Source organism: Manacus vitellinus, unplaced genomic scaffold (assembly GCF_001715985.3).
Source record: "Manacus vitellinus isolate BGI_N305 unplaced genomic scaffold, ASM171598v3 scaffold_20_pilon, whole genome shotgun sequence".
In the NCBI taxonomy this organism is placed as follows: Eukaryota; Metazoa; Chordata; class Aves; order Passeriformes; family Pipridae; genus Manacus; species Manacus vitellinus.
In genome coordinates, this window is record NW_021939471.1 from 4,095,343 (window position 1) to 4,122,603 (window position 27,261).

Sequence of the window (27,261 nt, forward strand, 5' to 3'; positions counted from 1 at the left end):
GGGGAAATGCCAAAAACTGTTTTCAATTGTGTAACTTCACAAGAGATGCATTTTCTAGGTAATTCCTCCTGAGACACTGCCTCCTCTCCCTCTCTAATGGCACACATTTCACTCAATGCTGGCTGACATAAAATGCTGAAATTATTAAGTTTTGAATATAACATCGAGTAGTTCCCTTTCCCATCAAGGTAATTTACCTGGGAGACCTCCTCCTCTCCCTCGATGTGCAAATACTCAAGCAAAACCAAAGAGGTAAAACAATACCATGACCTTCTCTTCCACGGTACTTGCCCAATTCCAGACGTCAGGGACCAGGTGCCAACAGGAGTAACAAGCAGCTAATGTTCCAGGATGCATTTCTGGCACATCAACTACTCTGCACTGCCTGTCCATGTTCTTGCTCCTGCCCTATTTACACTGAGAGTGCGATAAAAGCTGGTATGTGGACAGGCAAGATTGGAGTTGTTTCTCCTTCTGTGACCTGGCTTTAAAAAGGAATTATCTTACAGATGCTTTGTTTTATGAAGTTAAAAAACTCGTTAAAAATCAGCTCATCAGTGATTCCCTCAACCACCCAGACACCTTTCGATTAGAAATCAACTTGGATAAAAAATTCAGGAAATTACCATGTGGCTAATTTAACTCAGATAGATCCATCCACATGTACAGGTGAAGCCTGGGAAGCACATTTAATGATGTATTTAAATGTATTTAACATTTAAAAAGTACTTTCAACACTAAACCAGATATTACTGTTGAGAGTATAGCAGAGCCAGATCTTTAAATAAACACTGCTACATGTTAATAAGAAATGCTCTTAAGATCTATGACTTTTTGGATTAGCATTTAGTGTAAACCCTTTAAGAACAACTGCTGATACTTACAGAAACCATGGTGGATCTGCTGTAAGGTGGAGAGAAGCCATATGAAAGGAGTTACAGGGTTACAGACCTGTTAGAGGTTTACAGTTAAGGGTGCCATCATTTATTCAAGGTCCTCAAACCCCGAGGCTGCCCCGTCCTAGGAAGATCGCTCTTCCAGCTATGTAGCACAACGCAATAAACTGAACAAAGCTGCAGAAAAATGTGTTTGGAATGATACAGATTTAAATAACTACTTATGCAGGTTTAGAAACAGTGCTCTGGACAGGTAATTTAGAGTATAAAATATGTTTATTTAAATTATATACAGCAGCACATTTCGATATACATCTTGAAATTTTGCATTCTGTCTGTACTCTATCAGCTTTGTAACATCAATACAAACACAGCCTTCCATAGCCCCCACCCCCCTCAATTTGCATTTTCTTGTGACGCTCATTGCTTAAAACAACTTTAAATGAATATTTATGTATGCAAAACATGCTCTTCCTCCCAAGCACTAGCAAAGATGCAAGAAAAAAATACAGCAATGGAGTCCAAGTGTCTAATTTTATGCCAGGAATTCAAAGCAATCCAGCTTTTCCAAAAAGCACGGGGGCTAGTACACAGAACAACAGTCATCTTTGGTCTGATACCCAATAAGAGTTAAGACATGCAAACTTATCTTCTTTCCAGAACGGAGGAGGTAAGATTGTTTCAGAGATAAAAACATTCTTTCAGAATCATAGTTAGCAAAAAATATAATGCAGTAAAAGCAAATGCAATTTTAGACAAAAATCTTCTTGGAAAAATAGATATTTCATACATTCATATCTAGACAGTACTTAAGAGCAGACCTAAGCACACATTACAGTGTGTATTGACACTTTCTCTGGAAAAAATAAAAAAACCCATGTGAGACATGGTGTGAAAGGCCTATTGTGGTGCAAAGTGCCTAGATGAAGTAAACATGTATATATTTTTTCCTTTCAGCAAACTAAGACCTGTATGTTGCACTTTCTTCAAACTGTATATTGTTCTTCCAAAGTGCTTAGACTAAGCAGATTCACAGTGATCCTACTGTATTTTGGAATGTGACCATATTAGAAATACACAAAGTGGAATGAAAATATCTTTTTTTTTCCATATTAAAAAAATAAGATTAGTTCATAGATTTTTATCATTCTGAAAGAAGTTTCAACATCAGTGTGGTTGATCTGATGAGTTCCTTCATGAAGTGTTAATGTACTTACTGCAGATCTAAGCAGAAGTAAGCATGTGCATAAGTTCACAAAGGTCCCATGCACATATGTACATTCAGGACATCTGACATCTAGCCTAGAATAAAAAAATGCCTACAGAAATTCCTCAGTAGCAGTTATCCACACTAGAGGTATGATAGTCTGCATGGTCAATTTGTGAAGCTCATCTAGTGATAAAACTTTTAACCTGAGACACAGCAAAACAAAGCCCACTCATGACTTCTTGTGGCCAGGTATGTCAGCGAATAACTTAATACTTGCATCACTACCACGTACATACATTGCATTAGGATGAGTTACCTATAAGGAAAAAGCTGTAAGAGTATTCCTAGGGTCTGGTGTCTTGTGCAAAGTGCATGTTTCTGTCCTGGGACTGGTCACATGGCATGTAACTTGTTCAGGTTTGAGATCCTGAACTTAGGATATTGTACAGTCATCTCTGGATCTACCTCTACCTTTTCTACTACCCTGCAAATCCTCCTTGCTTTCAGCCCTGTTAATGACAGCACTTTCCAAATCTTGTTCCAAAACACTTTCACCCTGTTTCATTTTTTCCACTGAATTAGAATCTGATGCTTTGATTTCATCTTCCATCACATCAGCCTTCTCATCAGCATTCCACAATGCTTCCCCTTGCAAGCACCCTGTTTCTTCAGGCTCATCTTGTTTATGCTGCAAGCTGTCGTCTTTGGTCAAGGCATCTTTGGTTCCCATTTGGTCTGTTCCCCCTCCAGCTTTGTCTGTGTGGGCAGTTTTTCCAACAGCATCATTTGCTCCATCACCCTCTTCTTTCTCTGCTTGAGTTTTCTCTCCATCACAATTTTCATCAGATTCTAGTATTTGATTTGACTCTTCATCAAAATCAAATGCATCGCCATCATCTTCCAGGCTTTCCTCTGCTTGATCCTCCAATTTAACTTGTTCACTAACTTCTTCATCCTGCTCAGCTTTCTGTGCCAGGGAATTATTTGCACATTCCTCAGAAGCAAGTTCCTCACCATGGTGGTCTGTAAGCTCTAATTCTTGCTCATTTTCTTTCAGTGTTTCTTTATCAGCTTTGTTTTCAGTAGTTACACTAACACCTACACTTGACTCCTCTTTAGATTCATCTTTCTCTTGTTTGACCACCTTCTGCACTTCACCTTCTAAAGGAATATTTTTCTCTGCTTCTGTACTACCTGCTGTTTCTTCACTACACTGAACTGTTTGAACTTCTACCTCTGGCTTTAAGTCTTCTACCCATTCTGTCCTACTTTCCTTTCCTTTCTCAGATTCATCCCCTGTTTCCAATTCTGACTCCTTAATTTTATCATCTGAAAGACTTGGGTCTAAACTGGTTTCCTGAGCCATCACCTCTTTCACAACATCAGTGCCTGGCTGTGCCTGCTGCAGCACACTTCCTTCTACCTCAGGAATACAGCCCTCTGCCTCCACAGATGCCTTATCTTGCTCCCCTGTTTCTGCAGAACCTGAACACTTCTTCAGCTCTTCCATAGATTCTTCCTCCTGTCTGTCCTTCTCAGCTGTAGCATTTTCAAGTTCAGTTTTATCTTGTGTACTTTGTTCCTCTGATGATGTTGAAGGACTGTCCTCTGATGAAACTGGCTGGGTGAATGCCTGATGTCCTCCACATTCCTTTTCAAGTGATTCTGCTGGGACACTCCTTTCACAGGACCCCATCCCCTCCACACCCACAGACTCAGTTTCCCTTGGCTGACCCTCAACTGCGTTCCCAACCTCATTTCCTTCTTCAGCTCTATCCCCTCCTGTTTCATCAGTTCTTCCATCGGTGCAGTCTTTGCTTTCAACAAACTTTTCCTCCAAGACATTTGTAACCTTGTTTTCAGCACTTTCTTCTGAGTGCTGGAGTTCCTCTGGAGTGGAACTCTCCACATTTCCCTCTTCCCTAAGCAAGCCTCCCACTGCACCCTCTGGTAGCCCTGCCTGGTTAAAAACCAGCTCACTGCTCTCACTTGTACTGTTGGCTTCTTGACCCATTTCATTATCACTTAGGTCATGGCTAGTTTTAAGATCCTCTTGTTCTTCCTGCTTGGGTGCAGCTTCTCCCAGTTCCTGCTCTGTACCTAAGTCATAAAGCATTTCCTGAGAAGTCTCAGAAATCTGATGGCCTTGCAGAGAGCCCACCTCCGAGTTCTCGTCTGTCCCTGCGCTCGAGTCACGGTGTTCAGCCTCCGTACTATCAGGCTGCTGGGCCAGCGTGCCTGTGGGCTCTGTCACCTTTCTCAGATCATCTGTGTCACTACCATTGTTGGAAGAAGTGCTCTCTGACACAGGTTCTGTAAGGCTTTGAGCTTGCTCTGCAAACCTACTGTCTGGGAGCATCACTGTTGACAGGGCGTCACGTTCTTCAACCATTTTTTCTGCCTTTGCATTTTCAGCAGCATGCAATGTCTGTACTTCCTGCTCCTCAGACTCCTCTTTGTGTTCCTCATGCTCAGTATTCTGCATGATTTCTCTTTTCCCCACATCCTCCAAAATCTCATTTTTCATCTCCACTTCATTGGCTTTGCCTAAAAGACCATTGAGAAAGTTGAAGGGACCACACCACAGCACTTACCTCCCCATTTAAAACCCGAAAGAGAGAATGAATCAAAGAACAGGTTAATAAGAGATCAGCTTTTGCCAATTACGTGAGGCAAAGCAGCAATTGAATTAGTAAGGGTCTGGAGATTTTGATCAGTGAAACTCACCACTGCCCTCTCAAAGCAAGAAGTCTCTGGTGCTGGCTTGTGTTTTTGGAAAGGAGATTTATGCTCTTGGCTGTGTGAATTACAGCTTTCGTTGAGGAGGACAACTGTTTGAAGCAGTGCAGTTTAACAGCAATACTTGCAGATGTACCTTTAAAGATTGTATTTCCTCAGCAATATTCTCTACAACTTCAGTCCTGACACCCCTCTATGCATGCAGGGGTCTGATGCCATTACAATGAAGTCATGAAGGATTATTCAGTAATATTTTACTTTTAATACCACAAACAGGCATCATCATCAGTGTGCATGACAGACACTGAATGTAAAATCTGATTGGCAAGCAAGTGGTTTGGCTGTTCAGCACTCCCAACACAGAGCAGAGCTCAGGTACTCTGTGCCCCTTACAGCCACCCAAAGGGATGGGGACTTCTCTGGTTTTTTGAAAGGCGTTTGGTCTTTTTTTGTTGTAACAATTTTTCTTCCAACTTATATTTAGAAGCAACAGGTATTAAAACAATAGTGTTTGTGGTTAGTTAGCTTTTGGGTCTATGTTGTACCTATTTCCCCCCCCCAAAAAAAAAAAATAACAGAATTAGGAGATATAGAAAACATACTGCATTTAAAAATACACCCTTACCTCGGTTTTTGGTGTTCCATATTGTTTCCATACAGAAACTGAGTGAGGAAAAAGCAGCCAAAAGCTCAAAGCAAGAAAACTTGCACTTGGAACAGTTGGCTGCCTGATGCTATTTATGCATGTTCATTTAGAACAAAAAAACCCAACAAACCAAAAATATGACTTCCTTTCCTTACACTAGTACAATAGTTCTCTGAGTGGCCATTCATCACAACTGTGTAAGAAGATTTTTGCCAACCAGATTTCTCCTTCCTAACACTATCCATGTCAATTATATTCTTTCAATTAAATGTTAATCTAACAAGTTAAAATGTTGAAGTGTTAAATTAACTGCTCAATAGTACAGGATTGCCAGGGACAAAGAATTCATCCTTTAGTATGGTGTAATAGTGCCCAGCACTGTTGTTCAAGCAGACACTTCCAGTTCACAGGGATATAAATGAACCAACATACAAGTTCTTTATAGAAAACTAAAATGCTTTTTGTTTCCTTATCAGAATTATCCTGGGACAGCTTTCAAATTCAGGGTTTAAATAGTAATGTGAATGGCTGCTACTTATCTGTAATGTACTGTTTGTATTCTCGTCCTTTGCCGCCTTGGAAGGGAAATGAAGTTTGCCCTTGCTGGAAACTGCACAACATACTAGGAGTGATAATCAATATTAAGCAGAAAAATGCATAGGAAGTGATTTGACAAGTAGCATGCTGCGTGATGTGTTAATTGTCCCACTAACAAATGCCCAAATTCAAGCAAAGATGGATGAATGAATGACAGACAGGCAGGAAGATCTGAAAGGACATACAGCACTTACCTAGCATCCCCTCCCCTCCTGTCTTTAATGCCTGAGTTGTGCCTGGAACGGTTCTGGAAGAATCCAGGTGTCCTTCGTTATCAAGAATGTCTGATGTCTCCCCATTGGTGGCTACATCAGAGTCAGGGATTATTCCATGTTTCTGTAGAGAAGGGAAAGCAATGCTTTAGAGTCTGCTGCTCAGAAAGAGAGGGATTGTTAAGTGTTCTTGTCCGTGACACTCTGAATAAACAATTGCTTCAATTAAACATGGCTGGAAGTCAGGACAGAGAACAGATATTGCAGTTCTCAGTTTAGCCATTCTGACAGGAAGCATGTCATCCCAGCTCTTTTTTTTTAAACAAAAATCTGCAGCATAAAATGTTCCTCAGAGAAGCATCTCCTACAAAAGCAAGTCCTTATTACTCTCGTCTACACTAAGAAGTCACAATCAATAGTAGGGGGAAGGACTTAATAAAGAAAATTCCTGAAATGGCAACTTACAGGCAACATGAAAATCAAGTTATTGCTACTGAGGTAGATTTAAATTTTCTGCCAGAATGTACAGGAGAAAAAGGTCAGCAGTTGATTACAAATTTCTTCTATTCCTCTTGCATACCTTCAGTTGCTCCTTCAGCACAAGCACTTCATCTCTAAGGTCATCCCGCTCACTCCTTATGGAATCAAAGAAATCTTTCTGCCTCTCTAGTGCCTGAGTTCCCAACAGAGACAGAGAGCAGAGGAGGTGTGAAGAAAGGAAGGTAGACAAGTAAAGGCCATGAAAAGCAAGTGCAAACAAGAATGAGTAGATTTAAGATATTCAGAGACTGATGGAAGGGGCATGGATGGAAAAAGGTCAAGTTTACAGATTACAGGACCGAGTTTACAGACAGAGAGATAAACTCCAAATCCAAGAAACGCACAGCTTATTCAATAACCAGACATTCAGAGCCCAATCCTTCATTAGGGATCCTTCAAATGAGGATCCATGTGTTATTCTTATCTGCTAGACAGGTTAATCCATATCCATATTACTTCCACATGCACACTGAACATATGTTAACAGAAGGGCATAGAAGCAGGCCCCCTGGATTTCAGGAGTCTTTTTATTCCATGGGTTAGCATCATGGGTGCAGTACATTTCAATTAATTTGAAAGCTGCCACTATGTCATCCTTAGTCTGGGATGCACCATGTGCAAATGCATATTTTGCCACAGCCCCCCCCCCCCAATATTTCTATGTAAGTACAAGTAGAACCATAAAAAAATTGGACCATTTTCAATTTCAAGCTGATACGAATTATTGGACATCACAAGCACGGGCAAGCTGCCAGATTTCTTCCTCCTATATTCAGAAAGTCTTTCACAGTGTTCAGTTGGAAAAGAAAGCCAGGCTGTTCTTTAAGAGTGGGTTTCCATGTGGCTTTGACAAGGGGTGGTGGGAAGGGATAAGAAGCATGGGAGACTTTCATCCCAATAGCCTATAAATAGCTCTCTTACCTCTTTATCCCACTCCAGTTTCTGCTCAGTCCACAGATTAAATCTGAATAAGCGAAAATTCAATGCTGATGGAATTGCATTATAAATAGCACTTCCTTTCTCGATATGGCAAATGCAAATGGTGCAGCACAGCAAATAAACTACCCTTGGTCTGCAATCAGACCAGCTGCTAGATTTTTCTTGGATTTTATGATACTGGCCAAAGACAAAACTTGCTATTTGCTAGTCACACCAAGCAAAGGCACTAAGGAAGGTTTTATTCATGGGGTTTTACAGAAGCAGAATCAGGTGGAGAATGACACTCTGAAGACATTTCAGGAGTTGACAAGTCCTACCCCTATTTTTTTGTCTTTCCACTCTATTGTCTCCTGAAGGTCGGAAATTTCCCTGACATAGCTCTGCTGTTTCTGTTGCAGCTGTTGGATTTCCTGAGGGACAGGAGCAAAGCAAGAAGACAGAAAGCAGGTAACAGGTTAACAAAGAAGGTCAAGATCGCAGTGATGCCAAAGAAAGAAAAAAGTCAGGCGCTAAAGTAAAAAGAGTATCTACATGCACAGCTTCTGACATCTCAACTGAACCTGTGCTCCTGAAGACAATCTTATTATCCACGAGATGACTTAATACAAGTTATACAGTTCTGTTATTTTCCTCTGCATCTCCACAAACAGCTGTCCAAAATATAATACTTGGGAAGAATGAGATAATGTTTAGGAAAGTACTATTTCCATTAGTCAGCTCCGAACCTGTTTGGCCTGAAACACTAATATTTCTTCAGGTGAGAAACTTGAGTAGGCAATAAAATTCTCCATGCCTCACCTTCTCTGCTTCTAGTGCTTACTGGGAATGTACCAAACAAAGAAACCATTAAAAAAAAAAAGTTACTTACTGCAAGCATTTCTTCCCTTTGCTTCAAAGCCTCTTTGATTTCCATGAACTGAAACTGCAATATGCTATGAGCATGCTTCTCCCTCTCAAATTCCTACAAATAATGAAATATTCATGAAATTATTATTAATCAAAAATAGTTTCCCATAAAAAAGGGGGAAACAAGCCCAAACACAAAGGAAATGCTTACTGCAATGTAATTCTTGAATATCCCTCTAATCACAATCCCACAAGAGTACAATTTTTATCTTATTTGTCCTTTTTCCAAGACCAAATATAGAAGTGACAATCATCATTTAGCCCATTTCATAAATTGAGCAGCAGGCTGGCAGTGAAGACCTTTTACACTCCAGTCCTACAGACTGAAAGGATGGGAATTTAACCCATTCTTTCCACGTGGCCACATACTAAAAGTTAACTGGACTTATTAAAATAAAAAGAAAAAAACACACTGTACCTTCCAGGAGCAGTGTTTTGAGGTGCACTGTAGTCAAATGCCATAAGCTAAAAAGTCAGTTCTGAAAAACTAACCCAAGCCCCAGTTTTACCATTTAACACCAAATCACTAGCTGTCAGATGCTGAATTCATGTAAAACTTAATTCAGCACTTAACCATGGAGCTGCCTTAACTGTCTGAACTGCACAACTCTCCCATGGCCTGTCTGGAGACACCTTTGTGTGTAACAATGCTCCAGAAGTCCCTACAGACAAACCCCCTGAACTTAAAGATGAAATATAAAATAGAGATGTGATAATACCAATATGGCCTTTGCCATCTAAAACATTTCTTCCCTTTTTCAGAAATTGCTTTATAAGACAGAAACTCAGGAAAATTCCCATTTGTAGGACACAAGGACATAATATGCTGCTATTCCACTTGCCTTAACAGTAATTAAAACAGTAACTTATTAAAAAATTTGAATAGTAATTTGGTTGCCTCCTCACAAAGGTCTCTGCCCACCTCCAAATCTTCCCCTGTTATTTACCATGCCATACATATACATATACATACTTTACTTTTTTCTTCATATTGCCTCCTGGATTCTGCCAGCTGTTCTTCTAACTCTAGGAGTGCATCCTTCAGGGTGTCTACTTGGTACATAAAATTGGTTTTTTCATTGTCTAGTTGAGCATTTGACACCATAGCCTTTTTGTATTTCTCTTCAACTTCAGCTAGAGAGTCCTGAAAAGAATAACCAACCCCAGTCAGAGCCAGAAATAAAGGACACTTCACCAAGCAAGACTTCCAATGAGAAAAATAAAGTACCAAAATACAAGCATGCCAAGTCTGCCTATGGAAACCAGCACTATTCATGTACTGGAGGCTTCCCAACTGTCCCAAGGTGAGGATAACCTCCTGTGTTCCCACCACACTGGTGACTACAAGCAAGGAGCCTTACCTCAGGACAGATCAAATCCTTCCTGTTCTGTGCTGCATCAGCTTCTGCCTTCCCAGTTTTCTTCCTTCTCCCTCCTCCCCCTGCCCCTGCACATTGGCAGCTCAAAGCAGCTGCTGAAGATGACAAATTGGGATTTTTTTTTTTTAAAGGTAAACTGGCCTTGATTTAAGATCATTTCAGGAGATCTGAGGCCTTAAATTAAGGCAGCTTAACAGCCACTTCACACTAATTTAAGGGATCCTTGCAGTGTGGGAACCCCTAAATATACTGAGTCAGGCATTAGAATTAACTGTGAAAGAGAAATCTGCAGCTTTTGTGACCTGATGTATCATTTTCTATTAGGTTTCCCATATCATATCCCTTCTTTACAAATTTACTCTGTAAGATATAGTTCTCAGTATTTTGAAAACCCCTCCTTAACAGCCTGACCTGAATATAAGATACTGAGATATTTATAACAACAAATGATACCAAAATAAAGATTAGCATAATTTTCCATGTTGTGCAGACAAACTTTGCACTATTTGATTTTAATACTGAAATAAAAGAGTTACATAAACAAAACAGAGTAAATGTGAAAACAAGGAGGACACACATGTCAACATTTTAGTTTACAGATCAAACAATTTCTCTTGGAACTTGTGTAATACCAATAATTTCAACTGAATTACGGGTGAGTTTCATATACTTCCTTTTTCAGCCAGTAAGTGGAACTGAGGACGATAGTGGCAAAATCTGAATAATTTTAGTTTACATTTCTATTGACAAATGAGATGATTTGTCTCTCAGGACATGAATTTGTACAGTTCCAAACACTTAACTATGTTTAGGTGCACTTTCCACCCTGAGATGAGAAATACCAGGCACAGGAAAGCCACTAGGATTTGAAAACTGTGGTAGGACCAAACCACATAAATGAGCTGGAAAGGAAGTATATGCAAGGAAGAAGTTAAGGAAGTTGCTGTTCCACACCTTTGGCATGCTACATTTTGGTTTCTTAGCATCAAGCAGTGCAGCTTAGGTGCAAATCAACCCAAAAGCAGTCTAAGGGACAGGAATTGAAAAATTACCTACATTTTTTATGCCATGTGATTATTTTGCTTACGCCAGCTACTCAGTGATCAGGGAAAAAAAGATTTTACAAGAAAAGGGCCAAACTACTCCTCTTTCATTGTCAACTCACTTAAGATGGCAGCATCTTCACCTGTCACAGCACTGAGCCAATGATGCAATCAGCAATTAATGCTGATAAATGTTGTATTAGATATCTACCTGCAAGACTGCCTTTTCCAAAAAAAGCCACAGCTCACATTGCTGCTCATTTGTGAGGTGGGTCATACACAGACATAAAAGTTAGTTGTTGCACCAAAATCTGTTTATGGCTTCATGGAAGTGGCAAGAGCTTCAGCATTCATTCTTCATGTAACAAGCTCTATTACACAGAGTTTTGTTAGAAGGATTATTTTAAGGGTGTCTTCTAAACCAAAATGACAGAAAAGAAACCAAAAAACAAACCAAAGAAAAGAAACCAAAATGACAGTCACCACCTCACAGGACCTTAAAAAAATAAAAACATACAAGCTTTTAAACTCTCGTTTTTAATAGTATTGTAGGACATGAGTTCTAGTTCATCTTCCAATATTGGAAGGTTTCTTGAATTAGGAGACTATTAAAAAAAACAACCCTAATAGTTTTAATTTGCTAGTAAAATGATTACCTCCTCAAACCAGCAAAGACAACATGCAATGGCAATCAGCAGACTTTTCAGTTAACATTTGGAAGCATTTCTCACCACAATCAATCCAGGTCAGAACAGATACTTTTCCAGTTAATTAAACACTTTCCACACAGTTTCCAACCTCTCCAGAAGAACAGCATGCAAGGTCAGCTCTAGGGCTCACACTGGGGCTCTGAATGCTTAGCCAGGGTTAATGATCACACTCTCGGTCTGCAGCAAACCAGTACCTTCAATTCTTTCAGTCCCTGCATGTATTTGCCTTCTACATCCTGAATCTGGTCCTTTAACTCATAGATATCCTGAGGGAAATGGTGAGAAAGGTGAATGACGCCACAGAAACTAACAGGTAGAAGCACAGCTGGTAGGGACAAGCAAGTATTCAAAGTTCTCCTTTATATATCTCTACCACACAGGTTAAGGGGTCTGATCCTAAGCTGAAGTCTTGCCAGACAACCAGATTTATTGGTTAGAAGTTTATAATAATTCTGCTTTTCTTGACTGGAAAAAATGAAATCTTCAACGTTATGGACAAGACACAGACACAGGTTCAAAGGCTCCAACCCCAGCCCACAGCCCTTCTCTGCTCCTTTCACTGATGACCACCCTCTGCCACAGCCTCCCTCCTCTTCTCTCCAGTAAGTCCACTGCTTCTTGCATTATTTCTACCCTCCTATCAGTGGGCTTTATTGAGCCCATTCCCTATCTCAGGATCACGACTAGTTTCCTGCAACACACACCAGCTCCCCACAGCACCTCTAACAAAGCTGATCGCTTCTCATTCACTGCACCCAACTGCCAGGAGGGACAGACAAGCCAGTTTCTTCTTGGGAAGGGAGTCTGAAGGATATTTAAACCTTTATGCTGGTTTTAAGTATTTCTCACCTTGATTTCTCTAATGGATGCCTCTGTATCGACTGAGATGGATGTGTCCCCACTGCCTCTCCGTGAAGAAGTCCCGCCCAGAGAAGCCAAGGTAGCTGCTGATAAACTTGAGACAGTACGTGCTCCCTACAATCACATCACACCCAGGTAAACATGGTTAGAACATTTTTTGTCCCAGATATATTGTGAGTTTGTAGTTTTTTCCCTTTTTTTTTTCCACATGTATTACACCAACCCTTCCACTTCTAAATTATGCAGATTTGATTCAAATGTAATTTTCTAAGAAAGAAAAAAATCAAACTCAAGATTTAACAAGGGATAATAATGAGAAAAGGCAGATCAGATGTATTTAAATACTACTGCAATAGGAGTTTGCATGATTTAGCTTCTAACTAATAATTCTTAATTAGACAAAGTCTCAAGGAGCTAATATCAACTTGCCAGACATTTTTCTAAACTTGTAATAATACATTTCTAGGATGGTTTTGACAACTTCTCAAACTCCTTTCCTTTAATGGGTATTTATCTACTCTACAGCAGTAGCCATATGAACTGTTCTCCTGTATTGAGGGTTCTGCATTAAGCCAATTTCTCACTACTGCAGTAGCCTCCTCTTTTATTACTATGATTTATTTATTTTTACATAATACCATAATTAAGATCTAATAAATAAATATTCATGTGGCTTAGCCTAAAGCAGTTTCAGCCAACTGCTGAAGATCAGCATCTGAGTGAGCAGAGTGAACATCTGAGTGAGCAGAGGCTGAAAAGTTCAGCTTCAAAAATGTAGTAGTAGAAGGCTCCAGCAATTAAAATTTTTGCCCCACAATGGATTTTATAGATTTTTGTGCTCATGACAAGTTCTACCTACCAAGAAGAACGAAGAAAGCACTATTGTCAGAATAATTCATCAGATCCTTCTTACCTTCTCAAAGTCTTTTTCTGGCCTTTCTTCTATCTGTAAGAAACAAAGATTGAGAAGGATTCATTAATATAATAAATAAAGGATAAGAGAAGGCAGTAATATACCAGAAAGAGAATTCTTAAAGCTGTAAAAGACTTCTCATTAGCAATTTCTACCCACTCAAAAGGCAGCCAGCTCTCTCAGAACAGCAGTGTCGTGGCTGGTACCTCAGGGCATAAGGCTGGACAATCCACCTCCAATTTCTAGGCAGAGTGTAATTAAGTGAAATATGCTTATTGATAAAAAACTACTTGGTCTATTAAATAAGGCAGAGGAATACATTTTTCTATACTCTGCATCACAGTGTTTCAAACATGAAGATGACACACGATCTATGAGTTGGCAATGCAGGAGTACAAAGGTCTAGTTGGGAATGAACTCGAAGTTCCAGATGTCTTTCCCTGGACATAAACAGCTGTATGCAACTGCTGTCCTGACAAATGCAGCTGCTCCTATTTACTTTACAACAACTTAAAAATATGCCTGAAATGAACCCCAAATAGTAATTTATTTAAAGAGAGAAGGGAAGGTTTTTTTTTTTAATTGGAAGATCAACAGATTTCCAGACCAAGGCAGCTTCTTGAAAGTTGCATTTTTTATGGACCTTAACTAAAAAAGGCTCCTCTGAAGCCTGCCACTTCATCCTCCCTGGTCCCAAAAAACAAGGTATCAAGTTAAGACTTGAAATCTACACCTTAAAAACCTCTGGTAAATATTCCCCACTCAAGAAAAACAGCAACTGCAACTTCAAGCAAAGATCCAAGACTACAAAACTGATCCTCAAGTCAAATATCATGAGATCAGCTCAAAGTGTAAATAAACAGCTCTTTTAGGGTTTCAGTACTGCACTGCAATTTTCTAATTCGGAAGAGATCCTGCACTAAAACTAGTCTAGAAGAAACAAAACAAAATATTATTTAGGAGTACAGAAAATTAGCATGGATACAAACAGCTTAAACGTTTAAAAGAAAGTTAAAGAACAAGACCCACGTACAACACCAGTAGGAATTTTTTTCTTGATAGGAACCATCTTATCAACTTTTTCCTGTTCTGAAATGAAATGAAATATACACTTTACTAAGAACTAAATGTAAAAAAGGACTGAATGAAATGAAAAGCTTAGCAGAATGCAAGAACTCCCGAACTTGTCAAATTCTTCTGGGAACATTTCAGCATCAGAGTCAAGATGGTTTCCCAAAGGAATCCTAGAAACTAAGGGCTTCTCCAGAACAAGAGACTAAGAGCCAAAGGCAATAATGGTTTTGAAATTACTGGAAAAATAATCAGGATAGACCCTATTCAGGGGAAGGCAGGGGACAGTTGTGGTTTAACTGGCAATTTCCATTGACAACACACTCAAAAACTACCTCTCCTTCCAATCAGTTCACAGCGGGGGTTTTATCTGAATTATGCAGAATAATATGGGAATGATCCAACTCATTATTTTTTTATATTATCCATGGTACCCTATTAAAAAAAAAATCTGAGAACTGAGAGGTATCTATTACAAATCAGCTTCTTACACTTACAATACATCTCGTAGCATAAATGCCCTACGAATTAGCATTAAAAAGTTTAAGTCTGAGGCTTGGAAGTAAAATAAGCCAGACTTAAAGCTCTAGGTCTAAACTTTGCAAAGACGCTGAATACACAAAATACTTAAGAAAAAACCCTCAAATCTCTGAATTTGGATGCAGTAAGAGAAGGTAACTAATGAAGGCAGATACTTCAGTTCAGACCCCATAAACAAGATGGACTGAATTGTGCAAACAGCCTTTTATTTTCATGACAGACAGCTCCAAGTGCTGGATTTGGCAGCCTTTTAGCCTGGCCAAGCACTATGTGGTTGTTTATCAAGAGAGTTGTGGCAGTGTCAATACTGGCATGTGACAAAAGATTAGTGTGCACACACACACGCAAATCTACCTCCAGGAGTTTTTGTACAGCCTTTGCAAAATCTGCCTTTACAGGTTCAGGGCACAACTCAAAACATTTATTTTCCTTAAGCCATCTGCAGAATGGCCTCTATTTTCTGAAATTATGTGCAATCTCAGTTTTTAGTAAAATAAAGAAGGGAGCAAATATTGATATTGTTTTAATGGTGCACCACGTGAGTCAAATAAAAGCTTCCATTTACAAAGGGGAAAATGTTGAAGACAACATAGTGAGAGAAGTGACTACAGTGAATATTTGTACTCAGAGCACTCACAACCACACCTGTGAAGCCTGCTACACCTTTATTGCAAAACAATCTTAAATAATAACTCTAATGGAGCATAATCTGTTATAATTAAAGCTATTAAGTAACATCTAAAATTGAGGTAGTTTGAAAAAACAAACCAGGAGATTTCGTTTTCCCTAGTGATGCTCCTGCACACATCCATTTGGTGCCCTGAATGGCATACTCAGAGCATTTTCCCCTCAGAGCCAGTAATTACTACTACTAACTTATTTAAATATTAACACTTAAAAAATGTAAAATGTCTTGAGAAATGCCAGTTCCTCATTCCAAAATAATATCCTTACATTACAAAGATGCCTCCTGCTACACAACAGTTCTCTAAGCAAAAGGTCAGTCTGAAACAAGCAGCATTGAATTTTATGGTTACATGGCAGTGAAACACCAAAACCTGTCTTCTAGAAAGACAGTAGATTAATATTTTATACAGTTTTCATTCTGCTCATGTTTAGATTAATGTATTCACAGTATCACTTCTATAAAGAGATAATTTTGCTTTTCAACAGCAGTTAGCCACCAGAGGGAACTAACTCCAGGTTTCCAGCCTTCATCCAGTCCCCCACAAGCCCTTTGGCAGTTGATTCAGCACGAAATCAGAGAAAGGTCAGGGAATAAATGTTTGGTTTTATTTGAAGTTGTTCAGAATTCTTGCCCAAAATACTTACCTTCTATTTTAGCGTTCAATCAAGAACATGACAATTATTAAACAGTTTGAAAATAACTTCTTCACCTTCAAAGCACAGCTGTTCAAAAAAAACATTCTGGCTTTGGGACTTTTCCCACACAGAGGACTGAGAGAATACTTGCTAAAAAGGAGATTTAAAGAGGGATTCACCTAATGATACTTTACAGAACACTGCACCATTTTTCATTTGCACAAGGGTACGGGTCTGTCTCTGATCACAGATTATCTTCCTCTTCACCAACAACTTGGGCAATTTGTTCCTTATTGCGTAAAAAAGCAGGAAAAGGAAGCAATTTTCCGAGGAGCTCCAGCACGCATATCTTTGTTTTGGCAAAGGGAATAGGTTGCTGTCTGCAAAATAAGTGCAATGGGATCAGAGTTCAGCCTCTTCTGACAGGGGTTTCGGAATAAATCCAGAGCCACGTTACAAAAATGTCAGCAGTATCAAAGGCTTACTGCAGCTGGAAGTGTAACAGGAGCAAAATCATCCCACAAGCCTGTATATGGATACAGTGCCTATTTTTCATAGATAATAAATACATTTTAGTGCAACATTTGAGAAAGTATTTCTCTGTACTCTGCAGTCGGTTAGTGCGTTAACCCTTGAAGCTCTTTGCCACCAGGGAGTGTCCAGGCCAAAATTAGAGTCCCTGCAGCACTATCAGAGAGCATCCAACAAAACAACTCCTAAATAAAGAGCTCTTAAAATCAACAAAAGGAACAGGATTAAGGCACAATTTCCAGCTTCCAGGCTCCTGAACAAGGCTAGAGAAGAAGGGAAATCTGGAACACTTGCTGACTGGTTGTGCTACATACCACTCTCGGGTATCAGAACAACTTCAGTGTGTTCAGTATGTGGCTGTCACTGCTCAGCCCCATCTAAGATCCTGCACTTAGATCAACTTTCTCAGGAAAGCAAGGGGTTTTTTATGGTGACAAATCAAATTAAGTCATTTCCTGCTCTCTTAAAGTAGTACAGCACAGTTTGAAATGAAAACATGGTCAACAATGAAGAAAAATTTTTACAATAGGTAGTGCTGAACACAGGGATGGTACCTACAAAACCTGGAATTAAAAAAGACAAAAGAGGTACTGCAGGCAGTATAACCCCTCCTAAAATCCCCATCTTACCAGTCTGATCGGCTGGGCTGGGCCAGGCAGTAACACAGAGTCCCTGCGTGTTTTTCCAAGGAGAGCCACCTTAACACTAGCAATTAGCAACAAGCCTTTCAAAGTCAGCAGGGGAAATCCACTGCTGAAAATTTTTCAGGTCTGAAGCTGGTTTGTGAGAAGAATCCTCGCTCAGGAATGAGTGCTATGCCAAACGTCATTGCTTAAACAAACTTATCAGCCTCTGAAATGCAAGTCAGTGCTGCAGCAAATCCTCACTCTGGAGGGGCCCAAAGCACATCCAGACTGTCAGAGGCCAGGCTTGGATAAACCTTCAGGTGTAGAGGAGGGAAGGCAAAACCTGATAAGAGCCTATGTCAAAATTAAGTCTGTCACTGTCTTAATTTTATTTCTGGTGAGAACATGAGCTTCTTCCAATGAACAAAGCTGTTCTCAACAATGCACAATCAATGTGACCTGAGCACCGTGTGTATGACCTGGACATATGGACAGACTGGGAACGAGATGTTGGAAATCGGTGTCACGGGAAGGGATCTGAGGTCCTCACTGATGGTGAGCTGAATATGAGTCAGCAGTGCCCTGGTAGCCAGGAGGGACATCGGTGTCCTGAGGGGCATCAGGCAAAGAAAGCATTGCCAGACGGTTGAGAGAGGAGATTGTCTCGCCCTGCTCTGGGGCAGCCTCCCCTGGAATACTGTGTGCAGTTCTGAGCACTGCAATGTAACAAACATCTAAAGCTGTTAGAGAGCATTCAAAGGAGGGAAATGAAGATGATGAAGGGTCTGGAGGGGCCATATGAGGAGCAGCTGAAGGCACTTGGCTTGTTCAGCCTGGAGAAGATGAGACTGAGGTCAGACTTCACCATGGTCTGCAGCTCCCTCACGAGGAGCAGCTCGGATCTCTGTTCTCTGTGACCATTAACAGGACTGGAGGAAATGGCTGGAGTTGAGTCAGGGGAGGTTTAGGCTGGATGTCAGGAAGAGGTTCTTCCCCCAGAGGGTGACTGGGCATTGGAACAGGCTCCACGGGGCAGTGGTCACCGCCTCAGGGCTGCCAGAGCTCAAGAAGCATTTGGACAATGCTTTCAGGGACATGTTGGGACTGTTGGGGTGTCCTGTGCAGGGCCAGGAGCTGGACTCGATAATCCTTGTGAGTCCCTGCCAACTCAGGATATTCCATGATTCTACACACGCTCACACTGCTGTCGGTACCAGCCCATCTGATGCCAACTGCTCGTGCCCACTGCCTGAGCCTCCTCAGGAAGGGAGAGAGCCAGGATAAACCATCATCTTCTCAGGGTAGCAAAATGTGCCCTCTCCTATTATTTTGCCTGCCTTTGCTCAGAAAGCCTTCAGATAAATACTCCTGCACTCCGAGTCTATTCAGCTTTTTAATTTTAAAACCCCCAAACTTCTACAATTCATACTAAAAGCCCGTCTCAGTCAAAACATGCCGATAGCTCAGGCACAAGATTTACCTCCATCTGCACAAAAGGACCTGCTGTTTGCTCTTGGTAGTCTTGAGATCTGTATTTTTTATAAGGATAATTCTTTAGTATTAAACAGCACATTTGCATAGCTGCAGTGACTGCAAGGACAGCAGATGATTACTCCTGGGGTAACAGGCAAAATGTTAAAGAAAAATAAACACACAGCAAACTTCATGCAGATACAGTGAATTTGTAAAAATAACTACAAAGACAAATATTCACATGTTATGTTTAAGTACCTTCCTGCTTTTTCCTGTATTACCAACATGGTAGCACAGAGAACACAAGCTGGCAAAGTTCTGCACAGCAGGAAAACTACTGTTTTGCTGAAATCTTAGTGAACAATGATAGAAGGAGGTAACAAAATTCTGAGAAAAAAATTTAAGGGCTGCAGTGACTAGCTGTTGTATGCTTTAATTTAGAAAGGTCAATGGAATCATTCTCCATTCCCCAAGTATAATTTCTCATGGTAGTTGGTAGGCTTGGGAACAGCTCAGTTTTGGTTTTCTGCCTAATAATGCCCATAATCATAAGAAAATCATGTGTTAAGCATGCATGATCAGAGTACATGATTTTGTAAACTGTCCCGCTCTAAACTGACACAAGCATGCTGGAAACAGCTTTTCAACCCAACAGATATTCCCCTTTTCTTTCTCCTCCACCAACCATTTAAAAAGTAAACTTGGAATCGAATTTTTACGTGTGTAAATCCCAGAAAATGTATAAAGCAAAATCAAGAAACCATATGATTAAGGCAGGAAACAACTCGGTGTTGTGGTTTAGTGATGTTGAAACAAAAAGTTCTAATGTTGACTAATGATATAAACAAAACCAGCCCTTTTTTCCCTCTCAGGTTATCACTGTCGTCCAAGGAGATCTTTATTCTTCCTTCAGGAATTCCCAGCAGCTGACATTTCAGGAGTGGAAGCCATGCACTGCTGAGCCTGCTGAGAAGACAGGGCTCTATCTCAGCATCTTTACTGCCAAGATCAAGTATACAACCGAAAACATTATTGAAATGCTTTGAAACCTCTGTTAGTAAAAGGCAAGTGATTCCTCAATGTGAGTTCAGGTAAAGCAATGTCTGTTTAATACAGGGGGAAGAAAGGGAAAATAATATTATTATCACAAGGTGCTGCTGTATTGACCCCGTGTAGTAATAAAGACTTTGAGGATCAACTAGACTCACTATGGCATTAACTCTCAGCTCTTTTTCAAGGCCATGGAGATAAGGCAAGCTCTTCACACCCTGCAGTAAACCACTAATTAAAAAAAAAAAATAGTTTAAGAAGTGCCTATTGTCTCCCTGTAGAGCAGATTCAGCTTGGCACCTTGGTGCTGACACAGCAAACCATCCCCAGCCACTTGCATACCAACAGGCCAAAGTGTATGTAGAGAATTAAAATTTTAAAATAGAAAACCTCTTGTGCAGCTCCCAGGAGGGGCAAACTGCATCCTGTGATTCCCATAAGCAACTTGCACGGATTACTTGGTTTGCATACCAAAAACACCTAATGGAAACCAACAGCAGCATATGGGTACCCAGCTCCTTACCCTTAAAGAATTTTAATGGAATCTCTGTTTATTCTGATTAACTTTTGCTTTGGGGATAATTGAAATTCAGTTTGCAAAGACATTTAAGAAGTATTACTAATGTAAGTTATATACTGCAAGAACTCATAGCTCAGGGACTCAGGTTCAGGGACTAATTGAAATACTGATTTATTTATAGCTCACCGGCTGCCATACATTATCTGGTGAAAATAATTTTCTTTTTTAATTAATTTTTACCCTCGTCTTTAAGAAACACCAATATTTCAGAGCACATAGTTTTGTTCTATCAGTATTCAAATTGCAGACTACATTTTAAGGGGGAACCAGCACAGAATCACAGTCCCTTGGGTTGGAAGGGACTTTAAAGCTCAGCTCATTCCGGCCCCCTGCCATGGGCAGGGACACCTTCCACCAGACCAGGTTGCTCCAAGCCCTGTCCAACCTGGCCTGGGACACTTCCAGGGGTGGGGCAGCCACAGCTTCTCTGGGCAACCTGTGCCAGGGCCTCACCACCCTTACAGGGAGGAGTTTCTTTCTAATATCCCATCTAACCCTGCCCTCTGTCAGGGAGAAGCCATTCCCCTTCTCCTGTTAGGACATGCCCTTGTCCAAAGTCCCTCTCCAGCTCTGCTGCAGGTTCCCACGATGGGGACATTGAACACAAAGCAATTCCTTTCTGCAGCCTGCATGTGTTTCCCAAAGAGGAACACCCCAAGTGTCCGTGCTACAGCTCAGCTGTTGCTGTGGCAGCTTTCTTGCCGATCCAGATACTCCTTTTTAATTAGTCCTTAAGGCAACATTTACAGCATTAAAGTTCCAGCTCCTCAGCAAAGGCAGCGGGATGTTATGACTAGAGCAGCATGCTGTGTGTGTTAATTTACACCCTCCTCACCCCTTTTTCTTGGGGATGTGGCAGGTAACACATGACAGGTCCCAGGAGAAAGAGCACAGTAAAACTTCCCTAAAAGGAAGGTTTCCATGAAGCAAAGCCAGTTTATTGAAACTCAGTGCAACGCTTCAAAACCCACTCTCTATGGAAAATTAATGTTGTTATAGACCTTAAGCTGCACATTTCCTCTCAGAGACATCCTGCTGCACTCTGCTATTGTCACCACACTATCAGCTCGTGCTCGGGAATTAATCAGGGAAGATACTCAGTTGTAAACAGCAAAATGGAAACAACCACAAAGAGAAAGCACAGCATGCCACAAAAAAAATCAAAGACAGTTACTTCGTATCAAAGAACAGCAGATGCTGGACAAGCCTTTAGTATTTCAGCCCTGCTCAGCCACAATTTAGGAATTCATGCTGGGTACACGTTATCCTTCTAGAACTTCACCATGCTCAAGGGTCTTCAGCGCCTGGTACTCTACAGACCCATAAACATGTCCAAATTCAACCTCTGGAGCACCCTGCAGCTTTGCAGCAACACAACACTAAAATAACTACTCGATGTAGAGAAACTAAACTGCATAAATGCTGCAGTAAGATTTAGAGTTTCCTGATTTTAATCCACGAAGGAGATGCAGTACTAGCACCAGTCTTTTTCATAATACCCTTGCCAGTGTGCTTCATGCCCAACTTAAAATAAATTTAGCACTGTCACACAAGTCCAAACTGTACTTTCTGTTGTAAAAACACGTGCATCTGCACCGAAATTACTTTGGTTCTGTAACATCTCATCTGGTTCACCCCTTCTTTGTCTTAAGCGTTGCCCAGAAGGTCCAATTGATACCGTAAGAAACTGTCTCATGAGGGACAGTGACCCCTTAGCACAAAACAGACCTTGAAGAACAGAGGAATGAAACAGTTCAGGGACAAAGATAAACAGAGGAGCTCACCACTGGACTGGCCCGAGCAGAGCTGGCTCTTGAGGATGCCCGAGATCCCGAACCAAGGTAGCAGCTGTACTCGGAAGGCTGCCGCAGGTAAACCAGGAACAGCAAGCAGAGAAAAGAGAAAGGCATTAGAACTGGGAAGAGAAGCAAGAGAGGATGTAGAGCATTACATCTGAAGTTAGTTACGAAAATGGTTTCATGCAGCTGGACAAAGGAATAGCAGTGAAAGAGAGCAGACACCTCAAGTGTTAATTTAAAATTTAAGGCAAGTAGTAAGTCCATTGACGGATCAGGCAGAGTTTTGGTTAAATTATTTGAATGACAGAATACTAATGATTCATTTATATCTCTTAAGGTACCAGTCACAAGTAAACAACCCTCAGTTTCTATACAAAAGGCTCCATCCTACTTTCCAAGAGCTCTGAGGTTCTCTGGTGAATCTTTTTCCCGTGTTTCCAACATTGTGCACATATAAAATGAATCCATGCTCCACAGGCCAAAGCAAGAAATATCCATCCATCCGGGATTAAAGCAAAAACTGAGACCATCTCAGAGACTGAGTATCTCTCCTGCTTTTCCAGCATCTGCAGTCTTCATCTCCTGCCAAAGAAAGTCTAAGCCCTTCTTAAAAGCAAACATCTAAGCAGTGATGCAGAACACACAGGGCTGGCTTGTTGCTGACAAGCACAAAGAATGTGTCTATACTGTTTTATTTCCAGAGGTTATAATGCAATGGAAGTAGAGAAGGGAAATTAAAGTGCCAGAGAAATAAAACTAAAACTTATTCTGGAAATAATGAGTTTATTTTATAGGTGATTAAGACTTTTCCTCAGATACAAAAATGGAGAAACCTAAGGAATTATAATACTTTTAAGATGCATATACTCTGTCTTTTCTTAAGGTTTCTTTTATTATGTTACCTGATCACTACAGGAATCTCTGTACTTCTCAGCTGCAGAGACAACCAGGCCTTCACCAAGCTACTGGAGGGCTGTTTCAGCACACTGTTTAGTCACACTAACAAAGCAGCACAGCATTGACTGGAAATTAAACTTACAGCACTAATAAGTGGTAAGAGAGTAAGCTGGAAATAACCCCAGCTAGAATACAACCACAAGCTTAGTTACTAACCACAAAGCACTATGTGTAAGGTATACAGCCCTTAGCAAGCCCTCAGGCAGGGCAGAACGTGGCCAAGCCATGTCCTTGGATACACTCAGAGGGAGGCCCTGGCACAGGTTGCCCAGAGAAGCTGTGGCTGCCCCACCCCTGGAAGTGTTCAAGGGCAGGCTGGACAGGGCTTGGAGCAACCTGGTCTTGTAGAAAGTGTCCCTGCCCATGGCAGGGGGTGGAACGAGATGATCTTTAAGGTCCCTTCAAACCCAAACCATTCTGGCATTTTAAGTCTCACATGACATGACACTGGCTTCGTGCACCTGAGCTTCATTTCAGAGGTGAGAATATGCATAATATAGAACTCTGTTGCACACTGTTTACAATTACTGTCAGTCACACTAATTCCTAAATTAAAGACATAAAGTACTGAAGTAAAAATTTATATTCTCTTTTCTTATTAAGCAGTTTGAGCACAGAAGCCTTGGCCATCACCAGTGGTTTATGTTTAACCTAAGAAAGGTTTAGAATAAATTTGAAACACGTGACAGGGAAAAAGTATTAATTACTGATGAGTCCAACATTAATGCTTCCAGGGCCTATTTATTCGGTGCATTGCAGGGCAGGGTATGGAAGCAAGTGCACTTGTTCAGCTGGCTGAGACCAAACAGGGCTGGGTTCAGCCTCACCCCCTGCATTCACCTGACCATCCAAAAACATTCTTTGGGAACAGCTACCCCAATGGCACTCCCTCTACGTGTTAAAAGTGCTGCAAGGTTTAGAGACATCAAAATAACCACAGATAACCTGGTAATTGTGACAAGGTCATTCCCTTGGAAGCAAACCCCTCCTACTTTAACTCTCTCATTACTACAGGCAACCATTCAACAGGAGCTGGAAAAGCTGGGTTACACACAGGCTTCCAAAGACCTGTGGCACAGGGTGGGATTGGGATGGAGGAAGGGGAATAAGCACCAGAGTTTTATTGAGTGTTCCCTGCTCAAGCCATTAACAGCGGGTGAAAGATTTGTAAACAGTTCCTGGGCTGAGAGCCTGCTGTAAATGATTTTTCCCCAGAGCAGCAGTGCATCATCTGGACCTCCGAGGGACTAAACCCAAACATAAGACAACATCCCATAAAAACACAGGGCTACAACCAGCTCAGCCTCAGTGGCAAACTCACTGAACTGCAGGCTGCTGCCACAACACTGCAAACGGGTCAGTATCAATGAATTTTCCGAGGCAGACAAAGGAAATCAAGGCAGAATTGTGAAACAAAAAGCAATTTGAAGCTTTACATCAGTAGGAAGATGCACAGCACAACTAATGAAACAATGGGACTGCAAGAGGATGGCGCAGCCCTTTAAAGACTAACAGGTGTTCAGTAAGCATTCTGGAAAGAGTTTCCTCCTCCAGGCTAATAAAAATGTAATGTTTAAGGTTAAATTAACATCAATGCTTTGTCCTGAGTCTTTTTACTCTTACGGTCTTAGATGGTGGATTTTTGTTTGCTGGGGTCTTTTTGGTTGGTTGGGGTCTTTTTTATAATCAATGGGCCCCCAGGGCAGGACTTAAGAATCAAAAGAATACTGGCTTTTATTTTTTTTCCCAGGTGGGCACAGCAGCAGCAGCCATACCACCTGGCCCGAATGCCCACCACGACACAAAGGCCCTCTTTGAGAAGAGGTGAAGGCATTTTCTGCCTTCTAATCTGTAAACCAAGTCCTGCAGTTTCTGTTTTTTGAAAGGAAACAACTTATACTGTTATTCCCCATATTGTTGCTCCCCATCAATGACAGAGCTCTCCGCTCTCAGGAACATGTAATTTGGAAGACTTGTCATGAGTTGGCATGTATATGAATATAAAATATATTTGAATACAAATCCAAGAAACAAATCCAAGCAAGTCATTTGTTCACAAAAATCCTTTGCTTCACGCTAGCATAGGATTGCTAACGTGGAACTGATTTTGAACTTTTTTGTTAATTATTTTTTAGACTCGCATTTTTCTCAGTTTTCCAAAGAAGAATTAAGTCTCAGCGAGGGACAGGACTTCACGTACCACCTTTCCAAGGTGTTTTATCTGCAAACCAAGTGCGAAGCAGGGCCAAATTCCCCTCTCTGCAGATAAACCACCCACTTTTTATTTCATGGAATCTCCTGGAAACGGTGCTACTACTTATGACACCTGCAGCAGCAAGCTCTGGATCTCACACAGTTCATCTTAAATGTTCCTCAACCCACAAAAGGCTGAGTCCTGGTGCATACAGATAAAGGGAGGACAGAGACACACAGCAGGGAAATGCAGAAAACATCTTACAGCACGAGAACTAGGGGCACTATACCGACGGCTCCCGCTGTAAGCGCTCTCCTCGTACACAGACGCCTACAATTAAAACACAGAGTCAGCGCAGGACTGGCAGGTCACCTTTCAGGCTGCAGAATTCCAAACTCACAGAATTCCAAACTCACACGGTGCAGCACAGAGGACGTGAGGGAATGAACAGGATGTGAGAGGACTGGGACATCTCCTGTGTGCAACCACAAGCAACATGCAAGGGAAGGTCTAACCTGGGAAACACCACGAGGCACGTGCAGAGTCTGACACACACCCCGAGTCCATCACACATCGTGCACTTCTAACCCTTCTCCCGGGGGTTAAAGTCAACACTCAATTCAATGCAACAGTTTTACTGCCTGTCAACAAAACGGCTACATCAATTCTTAAATTGTTTCTGTCTGTTAAACCTTCATTTCTGGTGCTGGCAATAAGAGGAAAAACTCACACCTGATGCTCTTAACTCACTAGCCAGTTTAATAAACTAATAAAAGAGGAATAAAACGTGTATTTTAAGATTGGCTCCAGTTTAGCATAGAGATACATGGCTCAGGAAACACAAGGGAAGTAGAAACACTAAGCTTTGAGAAAAAGCTCTGAGAAGCTCATTTTAAATAAAAATGGTGCTATTTGTCTAAAAAAATTTGCAGATTTTTTTTTAGTTGTTAAACAACCAGAAAGAATTGATGTTGCCTCTGTCCTGCTCCTGCTCATACATGGAAACTAAGACAACCATCTCCAGACAGACAGATACCCGTGACAGCATCACAACCCCACAGTTCCAACAGGATTTAAAGGAATGATCAGCAAATCCAGGCCTGTACAAACGACATTGCACACATGCAGTCGGATGGATCGGACATCACAGAATGAGATAAATGGACCCAACAGGAAAGAGACAACATGTGCATGGCTGGAGGTGAGTGGCTTCAGAACTTGTGTTTAAAGCATTAGTACAACAAACCCTGTAACTTCTGGCTGGCAGGGCATCACTGTACAGCAGGGAGGGCTGAGGAAGACAAGCACAAAACTTTTTTTTGCAGAGAAAATTGAAACAAAAAAAAAAAGGCGCCTACAGCAGAATTAACCATCTTGGGGAGAAATTAGGATCATTACACTACAACAGAAGGAAACCCAGTATAGAGAATATTAGTCATCTGCACCATAAAAGCATTAGCTCTCAGCTCCCAAAGACTAAGAATACCAAGTAGACACATGCATTTCCTACAGGAAGGGAGGACATG

General features: G+C 41.0%; 1 protein-coding gene across 1 annotated transcript in view; it reads right to left on the reverse strand.

The window, feature by feature from the left end:
• Nucleotides 1-1,150: 1,150 nt before the first annotated feature.
• Nucleotides 1,151-27,261, reverse strand: part of LOC103762354 (leucine-rich repeat flightless-interacting protein 1) — a 44,829-nt gene continuing 18,718 nt past the window's right edge. Inside the window, exons 9-16 of the mRNA XM_029959526.1 lie at nt 26,000-26,065; nt 22,570-22,647; nt 13,592-13,624; nt 12,667-12,792; nt 9,659-9,829; nt 8,648-8,740; nt 6,283-6,424; nt 1,151-4,653 (exon numbers count right to left, since the gene is read on the reverse strand). Coding sequence (XP_029815386.1) covers nt 2,540-4,653; nt 6,283-6,424; nt 8,648-8,740; nt 9,659-9,829; nt 12,667-12,792; nt 13,592-13,624; nt 22,570-22,647; nt 26,000-26,065 — 2,823 coding nt within the window. The 3' untranslated portion in view covers nt 1,151-2,539. The remainder of the gene's footprint in view (nt 4,654-6,282; nt 6,425-8,647; nt 8,741-9,658; nt 9,830-12,666; nt 12,793-13,591; nt 13,625-22,569; nt 22,648-25,999; nt 26,066-27,261) is intronic.